At 41.0% G+C, this 13,907-nt stretch overlaps 1 protein-coding gene across 3 annotated transcripts in view; it reads left to right on the top strand.

The window, feature by feature from the left end:
- The window catches only part of FRMD3 (FERM domain containing 3), a 220,029-nt gene that overhangs the window by 77,118 nt on the left and 129,004 nt on the right, over positions 1-13,907 (top strand). For all 3 annotated transcript variants that reach the window (XM_074953197.1, XM_074953196.1, XM_074953198.1), the window contains exon 2: positions 7,017-7,121. In XM_074953197.1, coding sequence (XP_074809298.1) covers positions 7,017-7,121 — 105 coding nt within the window. The remainder of the gene's footprint in view (positions 1-7,016; positions 7,122-13,907) is intronic.

The following is a 13,907-nucleotide window of genomic DNA, read 5'->3' on the forward strand; positions in this document are numbered from 1 at the left end:
GAGCTTTGTTGTTTTGAAAAACAGGATGATTGCTCCAGCCTTTGATGATAACACACTAATGAGCTCAAATACCACGTGTGGTGATTTGGGTGATGCAACAGACTCATTAAAATGAATGGTTTAGAAAGTACATCTATAAAAGTGAGTGCATTCATTGACTGTTCTTCCTGCCTCTGTATAACTTTTGTAAAATGAAAATGTCATTTTAGGTCTGTTTTTTTTTTAACTGTTAGTTTAAAAATGGAATTCCTTTATGTATTTTGTTAGAAAAATTCACGTCTTGTTGCTTCCTTTTGTGATTCACCAAAATGGCTTTTATTCCTAAAATCTAGTTAATCTGATTATTGCATGCTTATTTTATAACTAAATACATCTTGAATTTCAACAATTTGTGTTTTAGATTTGTTGATTGCCTGTGTAATAAGGCATCACTGTTCTTGTTTTAGTCTCTTTGCTTTTCTTTCTGTAGCATATTTACAAACATGAAGTGCATATGTAGCAGTGACCCCTAAAATTTGCATCAGAGAGATGTTTCTTTTAGATTTTGCTGTCACAGAGCTAAGTCTGATGAGTACACCACCTCTCTTGGTCAATCAGAGAGACATCCAGTAGACACCTTCCCTTTTCACATTTTGTGTTTTTTGGTACAGACATCTTCCTTTTGAGCCAACACTTCACTCTGCCTTCATTAGTGTGTCCATAGTGATAAACATATAGTTTAACAAGCCACCGTGTAAACTATTCCAGTACCAAGTCATTCTGTAAATGCCTGGAGGCTATACAGAGCTAATTATAGAAGCAGATATTTTGTAGCACTCTTAGTGGGAGAGGGGTGGAGAGAGAGAGTCAGGGAGTGAGCATATAGAATCATAGAATATCAGGGTTGTAAGGGACCTCAGGAGGTCATCTAGTTCAACCCCCTGCTCAAAGCAGGACTAATCCCCAAATAAATCATCCCAGCCAGGGCTTTGTCAAGCCTGACCTTAAAAACTTCTAAGGAAGGAGATTCCACCACCTCCCTAGGTAATGCATTCCAGTGTTTCACCACCCTCCTAGTGAAAAAGTTTTTCCTAATATCCAACCTAAACCTCCCCCACTGCAACTTGAGACCATTACTCCTTGTTCTGTCATCAGCTACCACTGAGAACAGTCTAGATCCATCCTCTTTGGAACCCCCCTTTCAGGTACTTGAAAGCAGCTATCAAATCCCCCCTCATTCTTCTCTTCCGCAGACTAAACAATCCCAGTTCCCTCAGCCTCTCCTCATAACTTATGTGTTCCAGTCCCCTAACCATTTTTGTTGCCCTCTGCTGGACTCTTTCCAATTTTTCCTCATCCTTCTTGTAGTGTGGGGCCCAAAACTGGACACAGTACTCCAGATGAGGCCTCACCAATGTCGAATAGAGGGAAATGATCACGTCCCTCGATCTGCTGGCAATGCCCCTACATATACATCCCAAAATTCCATTGGCCTTCTTGGCAACGAGGGCACACTGTTGACTCATATCCAGCATTTCATCCACTGTAACCCCTAGGTCCTTTTCTGCAAAACTGCTGCTCAGTCATTCGGTCCCTAGTCCGTAGCGGTGCATGGGATTCTTCCATCCTAAGTGCAGGACTCTGCACTTGTCTTTGTTGAACCTCATCAGATTTCTTTTGGCCCAATCCTCCAATTTGTCTAGGTCCCTCTGTATCCTATCCCTACTCTCCAGCGTATCTACCTCTCCTCCCAGTTTAGTGTCATCCGCAAACTTGCTGAGGGTGCAATCCACACCATCCTCCAGATCATTTATGAAGATATTGAACAAAACCAGCCCGAGGACCGACCCTTGGGGCACTCCACTTGATACCGGCTGCCAACTAGACATGGAGTCATTGATCAGTACCCGTTGAGCCCGACAATATAGCCAACTTTCTATCCACCTTATAGTCCATTCATCCAGCCCATATTTCTTTAACTTGCTGGCAAGAATACTGTGGGAGACCATGTCAAAAGCTTTGCTAAAGTCAAGGAACAACACATCCACCGCTTTCCCCTCATCCACAGAGCCAGTTATCTCGTCATAGAAGGCAATTAGATTAGTCAGGCATGACTTTCCCTTGGTGAATCTATGCTGACTGTGCCTGATCACTTTCCTCTCCTCTGAGTGCTTCAGAATTGATTCCTTGAGGACCTGCTCCATGATTTTTCCAGGGACTGAGGTGAGGCTGACTGGCCTGTAGTTCCCAGGATCCTCCTTCTTCCCTTTTTTAAAGATGGGCACTACATTAGCCTTTTTCCAGTCGTCCGGGACTTCCCCCAATTGCCATGAGTTTTCCAAGATAATGGCCAATGGCTCTGCAATCACATCTGCCAACTCCTTTAGCACTCTCGGATGCAGCGCATCCGGTCCCATGGACTTGTGCTCGTCCAGCTTTTCTAAATAGTCCCGAACCACTTCTTTCTCCATAGAGGGCTGGTCACCTCCTCCCCATGCTGTGCTGCCCAGTGCAGCAGTCTGGGAGCTGACCTTGCTCGTGAAGACAGAGGCAAAAAAAGCATTGAGTACATTAGCTTTTTCCACATCCTCTGTCACTAGGAGGATGACATACAAGGAGACAAAAGACAAACTGGCTTAACATCATTTGGAAGTGCGGAAAGTTATTAATGACAGGGAAATAAAGGGCAGATCAATGAAGGCAGTAGTATCTCCTGGGCATGAAGAAGCAGGGTTTTGATTGGAAGAGTAGGGGACATACAGTGAAGACTAAATACATAGGAAATGGGAGGTGGAGAGGAATGAGAGGAAGGGAGAACACAACAGGAGAAGCTTGTGTTGGGGGGAGGGCGGAAATGGCAGATGCTCCCACATACAGCAAAAAAGAAATCTAGAAATGAATTTAACAACACAGAGACAAAAGTCTGAATAACTAGAGTATGAGCTAGAGATGGGCTGAGAGGAAGAGAGAAGATTCAGTATATCATTGTAACGCAGAAGGGAGGGAGAGAGCAATCCTGGAAGGGGCTAAGGAGTCACAACTCCATGTAAAAGCTGTTCAGCACCACTCCGGATTGGGACCCTAGAGAGAATCTGAAAAGTTTTTGAACAATGAAGAGGATTCAGGGAAGAGCAACTGTATCCATACCAAAAGTGTATGCACGTACCAAAACTTGCCTGTAAAATGGTAATTATACAAATAACAAAGCTCTGCAATAGTTATTGCTTACATAGTTATCTGTGTAACACTTTGCATAATCATGATGTACAAAATTTTTACCTGTGGAAAGCAGTCAGGTACACTGGACTATTGATGAGTCAGAAGACCTGGCCTCTGCAGTGACTTAGTGTATGACCTTGGGCAAGTCGCTCCATCTCTCTCTCTGAGCCTCAGCTACGTCTTGTATAAAACGCTGATGATAATACTCACCCTCATTTGTAAAGTGCTATGCGATCTATTTATAGCAAGCATGGCGGGAGAGCTAATTGTTAGTTTTTTGCCTACCCATACAGCTTGTAATTTAACGATCCATTTAAAAATTGAAATATAGGATGTTAGTTTTCAGGGAATGGACTAGGAGAAAAAATGGAGTGGTTTAAGTACATGCATTGTGGAGAAACAGAAGATGCAAAGGGAACATGATTTTAAACAAAAGGCAGATTCAAGTGAGGACTATCAGTGCATAAGTGGTAGCTGGGTTTGAAGGCAGAGACTGTGAGAAAGAGATGGTCAAAAGAGGGAAAATAGAAAAGGACAGAGGCTCAAAAAGTGTGATACCTCTGGGTTCCACAGAAGAAGCGTCTTTATGCAGAGTAGAGAGAGAGAGAGAGAGAGAGAGAGAGACATGATAGTCCAGGAAGAGTGGGTGACGATACACAATATTGAAGGCTGCATTGAGGCTAAGGGCAGCAGGAGGAAGGAAGGAAGTTCATAGATTTATAAGTTCCAAGGCCGAGGGAACATTGTGATCATCTAGTCCAGTGGTTCTCAAACTTTTTTTTACTGGCGACTCCTTTCATACAGCAAGCCCCTGAGTGTGACACTGCCCCATGAATTAAAAACATGTGTGCGTGTTAATTTAATTTAACAGGGGCTTGGGCTGTCAACCCTGCACCTGGTGGGGATTGGGCTGTCAGCTGGAGCCCCACACCAGGCCTACGGCTGACACCTCATGACCCCCTGCATCACAACCCTCAGATCAAGAACCTCTGTTCCAGTGGGTATATCGTTCTCAGTGTTAAAAATTTACACCTTAATTCCAGTCTGAATTTGTCTACTTCAACTTCCAGATATTGGATCTTGTTGGTAACTACAGCATGTGTAGTGCAGTTTAATTAAAGTCTCTTAAGGACATTGTTGTCTGAGGGGTGAAAGGGAGCTATTTTTATGTACTTTAATGTCTGTCTAATCCCAGTCTATTTTATTTGTTTGTTTGTTTATAATTTGTGTTGCAATAGTGCCTAGGAGCACCAATCAAGAATCAGGGCCCTATTGTGGTGAGGACTGCACAGGCATACAGGAAAAAGACAGTCCCTGCCCCAAAGAGCTCACAGTCTAGGTACCGACAAGATGCAGGGGATGAGACCAACAGATATTTCTGTGCACCCATAGTATCAGGGTGTATAGTACTGAGAATACAATTCTTGGAATAAGTAATCTGAAATCTCAGTATTTGCAATACAAGTGAAATTTTCGTGTATGACTATCATGAGAAACAGTGCAACAACAAGCAGCTTGGAACTCCAGTTGTCATGGAAGGATTGAAATGTGTTCCGAAAGTAAACTTCTGCAATTCAACATACGCTTTGGGGAAAAAAGCATGCTCTGCTTTCTTAATTTCTTAATTTCTTAACCTTTGACCTGTGCATTTTGGAGGTGTGGTGATGCGTGTGTTTCACTTGGAAAGTATTGCTTGCTCTGAATCCCATATTCCCTTATAGCTTGATCATCATTAGATTCATGCTGATAACAAGGAAACAAAGGAATAACTTATTCAGTATGATGTATTCTGTACCAAAGGCCTCTTATGCCTGGCTGGATACCAGCATTGTTGTGCAAGACGTAGGTTTAATTTCAAACAATTGAATGTGTCCTCTGTGTGATGAAAGCTTTTCAAGGTAGCTAAATTTATTGTGACATTCTCAAAACCTGCTTAATTGTTTTTTTTTTTTTTTTTTTTTAAACCTGCTGGAGTGAATCAGTGTTAAGGCTTGTATAAATGATCTTACTCCTTTCAGAATGAAAAATTAAAAAGGTTTCCTTAGGTAGTTTATATTCTGGGTTCTTTTTTATGCAACACCTAATTAACCAGTGGAACTTATTGCTAGAAAATACCATTGAAGCCAAAATTTACAGGATTCAGGAAAGGATTAGTTTACATTGGCTAAATTAAAACAAAATGTATGTAGTTGGGTGGGGTTAAATACCCTCATGCTTCAGAGCGTAAGTAATCGTTTAACCTCATGGATAGCTTCTCCGTATCTTTCTAGATGGGGTTCCCCAGAGTTTCCTCTGGAATTACTGGTATTGGCAATTATCAGAGGGGATACTGGACTAAATGATCTGTATGGATGTGGCAGTTAAGTCCCCCCTACAACCTGTGCTGTGAGGATAGAGGCACTGGGAATCCCTTATCCACAAAAAGGTCCCAAGAAAGACAGGTGATACTTAGTGCTAGACCTTTAGCATAGGCTCTTATTCCCTGGCTCTCTGACTTTCACGGTTTTCCTTAGTAGGTGGGGAGTTCTTTCCACTGAGGGTCACTGTGCGCAACAATGAGAAGTACTGCATATCTATCAATTATATTTATTTTTCAAGTAAATTGTTTAATATTCCCTGCCCCCATGTCACTTTTAAAAACTCACAAAACTATCCTAATCCTATGTATCTTAGTAGTGCTAAAAAGTATATTCATATCTTTATCCACAAATGTCCCTTTGGTATTTGTAGCTTTAAACTATTGGTAGGTATGGTATATAATAAATGCTATAAATACTACTTCTGTCTGTAATATCAGGGAATCATCTCCAGAATTGTCTGACTAGAGATGAAAATTCTCAAGTGATTTGTCTGTGGCTAGGTTTTTTTTGTTGTTGTTTTTTTAAATGAGAAATCCCTGATAAGTCTTTAGGGTGTTGGTGCATAGTAAGGAATTTGATCTTCAGCCCCAAGATACCTGGGCATCTCTATAACTGATTTATCCACATCTGTGTGAGCACTCAAATCCATAAATTGCATGCACATATGAGTGGATGGGTAGAACAAATGAGTGTATCTGGAGTGGTGCACACAGAGTGGGTGTGCCTCTGCAAACAGATCTTAGAAGTGCAAAATCAGGTCCAACACATAAGTCTTATGACTGCAAAAAACATGTGAATGGTTTGAAATTCTGTGGCTAAATAAATGGCCCATAGTGCCATTATGCAAAATGCTTATGTCTGCAGAGAAGGATGGATAAGGTGTGGGCAGAAGGTTAAGTGGACAGACTAACATCCCATAGAAACGTGGTTAACAGTATATATATGAGAAGCAGCGGCTATGCTAAAGGGTTCTAGCTCCAGGCTCTGACAGTGCAGTGGATTCTGTAGCAGTACATTTTATGCAGGGACTGCTTCTCTGAAGTTGCTCGTAGAAAGCACATTGAGTTTAACAGCAAAAGGCAGTCTGCTACCCAGTTCACTTTTTACAGAGTGCATGAGCTTGGAAAGCTGTAACTGGATTTTCTAAATGTGCAATTTTAGAAGTAATCAGGAGTATACCTGAGGAAACGCCACCCTTTGTTCTGATGTAGCAATCTGTGAAGAGACAGAGATGAATACAAGAGCATTTTTAGAACACATTTTATTTTTTGTATTGCTTCAAGGGAAGTGGTTATTCATTGCTTTTGTCCTCACCTGATTGCCATAAAAGCTCTTATTCCCGCCTTCTGTAACTCTCTTTATTAGACTTCTAAAAGTTCATAAATAATGGGTTTAGAATGTGTGCTGAGTATATTTAGAGTAATACAATATAAGGTTACTATTTTTTTTCTTTTCCAGAAGGAGACCAAAGGTCAGTTTCTCATAGATCATATCTGCAACTATTACAGCTTACTGGAAAAAGACTATTTTGGCATTCGATATGTCGACCCTGAGAAACAGCGGGTATGTAGAGGAACACTCACTACATTTATTTCTAAGTTACATTGTATTGATATGGGTAACAAGCAGGCAAGCTCTAATGCAAAGCTACAGTATTACTGTTGAAGTGCTCTCAGACCCTAATCCATAATTCATTCTAAATTCACTTATTAAATTCATTTCCCTCACTTCATATGATTCAAATGAACCAATAAAGGTAGGTCTATAGACGTGAGGATAATTGGTGTATTTTAAATTGCGCACTGCACCTTGCCGTTGTCTTAGTTGCTAGTGAAGGGGGGCAAGATTGAGTCATGACTCATGAGGAGCAGCGGCTGTGCTAAAGGGTTCTAGCTCCAGGCTCTGACAGTGCAGTGGATTCTGTAGCAGTACATTTTATGCAGGGACTGCTTCTCTGAAGTTGCTCGCAGAAAGAACATTCAGTTTAACAGCAAAAGGCAGTCCGCTATCCCAGTTCACTTTTTACAGGGTGCATGAGCTTGGAGAGCTGTAAATATAGAAAACAGCTCGTCAGATGAAATTTTCCAATTAGCATTCACCATTAGCATCTTTGCATTATTATCAGGTGATATACTTTGCAAAGTGTATTAATGCCAATGTTGTGTGCAGTCATTTGCACAGCAATGAGCACATTTTCCTCTAGGGGAAGGTGGCCTTGCACTTTGTCCTCTGTCACAGTTTTTTGTATGTCTGTGTATCCTTATTTTCTCTCTGTGTGGTTTTGAATGAATATTGTTGGTTGCGAGTGGTAAGCGATAATCAGCATTAGAAACTGAAGCCTTTGGACAGTGAATTGAGAACAGCTTCAGCGCCGTATAGTTCTGTTGCACAGATAAGGTTTAGCTGGGGAATTAAATGGCACAGTGGCAAGCACACAAGCCTTTTCTCTCTGGGGACCTACAATAGGCTGAAATTGGATATGGGTCAAAAATGTAAACGAGTTTGATCATCTCAGTGTAGCTCCCATTGGATACTTGTCAGCACCACAAATAAAATAAATTTGGCAAAAATCAGGATGATTAGCACCCTCTGCTCGGACCTATAGAATTGGAATACTGTAGAAGTTGCATTGCTAAGCTATGTTTGGGCCACTTGCACGTCACCTGCCTTATTAGAAGAGTCTCAGTTAGCAATAGCTCAGATCAATGTAGTTAATCCTTCATAAGCAGTAAAACTAAAGATATTTACCCCAAATTAGAATGAGCAGAAACAATTATATATTTTAATTTTTAAACACCAGCATAAATAGAGGGATATCTGTTTCTAATTAGACAACAGTTCTGGCTTTTTTGTGTGATCCTAAACCTCTCATGGGTAAATATGTTAATGCTGTGGAATTATATGGGAAATTAAGGGCCACCCTCCCTTAAGCAGTGCGTAGTCTTAAGCAAGCACATGAAATTATCCCCCAGTACAAATTTGTTTAAGAAGTGAGAAGTCAAAAGGTGCAGTCAATACACCAATGCAGTCACTGACTACTCGCTGTCAGGAATATGCACTTTTATGCTAGTTGTAGATTCTGTTTTGGCCTTTCTTAGGAGTTGCAGGATTGCTGCCTGGACGCTGAATTCATGGAAGCCAGTGATACATACCTTGATTGTGTTCTTTGAGGGACTATACTGTATACCCTTCAGGGCAGGGATGCTATCTCGTGTGTACTGCGCACAGCACAGCTGAGCCCCAGTCCAGATGAGGGCCTTTGGACAATACCATAATATAAATATTGGGTACTGCTGCTACCAATGCTGCTTATGGTTTTAAACAAATATTTGAGTCCCTTACTGTCTTGACTTCAGACAATGCATATCGAGTGATGAATATGGATTAAAAATATAATACCTTTGTTCCAAGGAAGCAACGTTGTTTATTCTGTATTCCCCTTACTCATGATCTTGATTGAGTTCACTTATCTGAGTTTTACCTCTACCTCGGACACAGGCATAAGTGTCACATGTAGCTGGAGCTTGTGAGGAAAATCTGTGCAATTTCACTGTCCATTGTAAATGAGTGAATAGGAGACTCTCTCCAGATCCTGATGCACATTCTTCCCCCTGGGTTCCTACTACTGTGAAATGGTCGGCCACGTATCACGTAACCTGCTGGGGCCCAAACATTGTTAACTTGTCTTGAAAATACTGGATGAAGTTCAGAAATATGCAGCTCAACAAAAAATAGCTGGAACAGTAAATTTGAAGTGACGTCGGAGTCATAGCTTTACACATACCATTTTCCATACTTTCATTTGTATGATTCAGCTTCCTGAGGTTAGTCACTTGTGCTAATAAAAAGTGAGGTCCCAGCAGATGAGGTGAATTGTGAGAGATGAAGCTGTAGAGATACAGAAAGGTTGTGGAAAGCATGAAATCACAGTTGGTCCTCAGCACAGAGGTTAGCGCCGGTGGTAGCAGCACAAGTACTGCTCAGAGACTGCCACCGGCAAGCAACTGTACTCTTTGGAAGAGGCTTCCCAAGTGTCACACTGTTCTCACAGCCTCTGCAAGGAAGAAGAAAGTCCCTATTTTTCATAATACCTGCTGACTGATTAATTTGATCTTGCTTATAATAAAACAGGAATGAATGAATTCAAACAAAGTCCATAAACAGAGTGTATCAGGTCCATTATGTGAAATTAAGGTGGTGTTCTTGCATTATTAAAATAAGATTTTCTTCTTTTTAAAGCTGTGGAGTCTGGTGGTTTGACTAAGAGCTCTTCAGAACTTGATTTATGATAAACCATTGCAGTGTATAAATTATTTAGCATTATGTTTGACAATATGCTTCAGTGTCCCATATGCCAACAAAGGGGTGTAACTTTAGACAATAAATGAAGACTAACTTGCACAATTGCCATAGCAAAGCCTTACCATTTACATTTGTTCAACCTTAACATTGCATTTTATTCTAGTAGCAAAGCCAAAACAAGCACAGATCCCATATGAAAATAGTGTTGTTGAGGTGGGTAGCAAATAATGCACAGAACGTTTTTTGAATCTGAAAAATCTGAATTTGAATCAGAAAAATCTGATACCTAAAAAGTAAAGTTCTTGCTGCTGTAGAATTGTTTCTCTGGAGTTGTGAATTCTGCTGCTAGAGTTTCACATATGCCCAACTGCATAGTTACTTTCTCTGTAAATGTGACAATTGCTTCAGTCTGGATATGATTCAGCATGCCTAAGAATAAACTGTAGACTTAATAAACAGTCTTCCCCAGCCATGGGGCTGTAAATATTTGAGATTAAAGGTTGGTGCTTTTTGCTGTTTGCCTACTTCTGACAGAGTTGATCCCAGTTACTGGTCCAGTACATGTACCAACACTGGGTACTTCAGGTACCAGTATTTTAACAGGTGCTGTAGGATTCCCCTAAAAATCCTTCCAAAGTCCTTTAATGATGAGCCTCTGAGCTGGTCTCGAGAATGCCACTGCTACTTGCTTCCCATTCAGTTGTGCATAGTTTTTCCCACAGTGGATCTTGGGTTGCTGCCATATCCTGTCTTGCAATCCCAAGATTAGTTTGCATTACATATGGGCAGAAATAAGTGAGGGACAGCGGAATTCTGCAGGTTCAGCCAGTTAACTGTTAGACACTTGGAAGAAGTTGGAATCCACTGTCCTATCACAGTGTAGGCAAGGGAAAAGAATGAGTGAAGGGAGAGTCTGCAGACTCTCAAGTTAGCAGTGATGCAGTGTCTAGAGACTTTCTTCTAAATAGGATTTGGACAAATTCCCAAACTCTCTGTAAGAAGTATGAAACCCAGCAATCCTCCCAGACAGAGGGTGTAGCACTGAGGGTGACTGACATTGAGAATGCATCCATCACTTCCATAGGAGAACACTTCTATATAGATTTTTACACTGCAGTCATTACTGTGGTATCTGACTAATATCTGTCATGTGTTTGTTGTCTCATGCTCTCCATAGGGGGAGAAGTATGTGCGGAGGAGTATCTTGTTTTGGTATTTTTTTGTTTTGTTTCTTTAAATATACCTGTTGCTATGTGTGCATATATTAGAGAAGGCATGGTCACAGACGTGCCTTGCTCTTAGAGTGGAATGTGATGAGGTTTGTGTTGGTCCTTGAGTCTTGGGGGCGTTCATTGCACAGACACAGACTGGCCCCTCAGAAAGTTTAGAGGGCAGATGATAGATGTGCTCTCATGGTAGTTTGTGTTGCTGAAGAGATGTGCTGCAGTATTCTGTAGCACTGGAGTTTCGTAAGTGCTGAAGGCTTCATGCTCAGGTATATCGCATTGCTGTAAAATGACAAAGGCACGAATAACTGAGGCCAGGTCATTGTTCTCCAAGATGGGATGGAGTCTCGTGGCCAGCTGGATATGATGGAAGGCATTACTTGTGGCTGTTGCTATTCAAGAACTTAGCACAAGCTAGGAATCAAAGAATGCTCCTGAACTACTGGCTGAATTGACAGTTGTGGGTGTGGACTTTCAACCAAAGAAAGCTGCACTGTGGCTGCAAACTCTTGAAAATGCTTTTTTCTGCCCACCAGCTTTTGGCTTGTCACGGTTCAGCTTCAGCTAGCTGGTTTTCATGCATCAGCTGATATTACTCAAATACTGCACTGAGCCTATTCTGAGCTAAGGATAATAGAGACTCATTCTGTCAGTTGATACAGCTTAATTGTAGAGTCTTTAAGAAGTGCACAGAATTATTTGTATTACTGGCAGGTAGGTTTATTTCAGGAGGAAAACCCCCAGGTAGTTTTGTGAAGCCACACAATGTTTAACACAGAGTATCCAAAACAACATCCTGCATCACTAAGACCTTTTGGCAGCTTCAGCAAGTGCAGGGTGCAGCTGCTGTCTTACGGAGCCATGCTGGCTAAGGAGAACATATTACACTTGCTCTCTAGAATCTGCACTAGGTCCCAGGTGATGGTTATGGTTTAAAATAGAAGGAAGGGAGAGAAATTAGACAATTGCCAGCTGTGGTAGAAGAGTTGTTTACTACACCTACATGTAGCATGTTATAAAGCTCAGCTATATATGAGGGCTAGATTGTGGTTTTTAGGCCACAGACTCGTAGAAGGGATTGATGTATAGCGCCAGGAAGAGATTGTGTCTTAGACCTATAGATTAGGGTTAGATGATAGTTTGTGTGTAAGTGTGGTGGGAATCTCTCCAGTACTCCTCTAATAACTAAAATTTTGTAATAAATAATCAAAATCAATAGTGTAACTGTAAACACAATATTCTGCAATAGTATCACCAATTGAAATAATTTGTGAAAATTAATATCTTTTAAATGATGATTTCACAAACCAAACAGATGGCTAAACAATTTAATATGAATGCAAACAAAACTAAAACAAATCAGCCAGTTTCCATCAATAGCACACGTACATCACTGTCTACTGAAAAGTGTGGCCTACTGGCTGTATGCTGATGAATGCAGATTAGGGCCTTACGTGGTATAAATCACTGTAGCTCTGTTGCCTTCAGTAGAATTGTGCTGATTTATTTCAGTAGCGGGTCTGGTTCTCTGAATGTTACTTTAATATTGAAATCAGATTTTGGAAAGGAACTGATATTTGGATTCAGAAGTCCTGTTTAAACGTTATTTTGGAATAGCTGGGTTTCCAGCTAAGAGGGGTAAAGTATAAAGTATGATGAGCAGCAGAGTGAGGGCTATGGCAGTATCAAAATAGCCTGGAGAGAAGCACTCTGGATATTTTTCTGACCTTATGCAATAGTCCTGGCAGCAGTTGAAGACCGACGTAGGTGGTACTGGGTGGACAGTGCACAGCAGGTCATGCATGTAGGGTCTAATAAGAATTTCTCCTTCAAGCTGGGGGCTCATCAGATGGAAGTGACAGAGGAGGAGAGAGACCTGGGTGCATGGGTCAATCACAGGATGATGACTGAGCCACCAATGTGATATGACTGGGGAAAAGGCAACTGCAACCCTAGGATGTATTAGGCGAGGAATTTCCAGTGGAGATTGAGAAGTATTAATGCCATTGTACAAGGCACTGGTAAGAACTCACTTTAAATACTGTTTACAATTCTGGTCACCCATGTTCAAGAAAGGTCAACTTAAACTGGAACAGGTGCAGGAATGAGCTACTATGATGATGGAGGGCCTCTTTTATGAGAGGAGACTGGAAGAGATTGACTTGTTTTGTCTAGCAAAAGAAAGCTGAGAGGGGAGATGATTGCTCTCTATAAATACATTAGGGGGGTAAATACCAGGAAGAGTAAAGACTGTTTAAATTTAAAGGATAAAGCTGGCACAAAAACAAATGGCTCTAAACGGCTATGAACAAATTCAGGCTGGAAATTAGAAGAAGGTTTTTAATCACCAGAGGGATGAGGTTCTGGAACAGCCTCCTAGTCAGAGTTCGTGACATACCAGGGAACAATCTAGACTAATGAGCAGCTGTGGCACCTTTGTCCTGCAGCCTTGGGTCTTCTCCTGGACAATACAAATTATATAAAGTCTATTATTTCTTTAATAGAAATAATATGCACAAATTTACCACCCCAAATGGAGTTTCCACTTAGACACTTCAATTGCAACACACTGGATTAGATACAACAATAAAACAAGTTTATTAACCACAAAGAGATTTTAAGTGAGTACAAGTAATGAGGCATAAAAGTCAGCAGTGGTTACAAGAAAAATACATTTCCAGCTGGATACCAGGAGATGACAAGTCTATGGGGAAGGATGTCCCCTGCTACTTTTTACTCACCTACTTGAGCTTCCTTTCTTTCCCTTCCTGCTTGATGACTCTGTTTACTGCTTTAATGCAAATTAAGCATAGAACACTTT

This window comes from Natator depressus, chromosome 5 (genome assembly GCF_965152275.1).
Source record: "Natator depressus isolate rNatDep1 chromosome 5, rNatDep2.hap1, whole genome shotgun sequence".
NCBI lineage: Eukaryota > Metazoa > Chordata > Testudines > Cheloniidae > Natator > Natator depressus.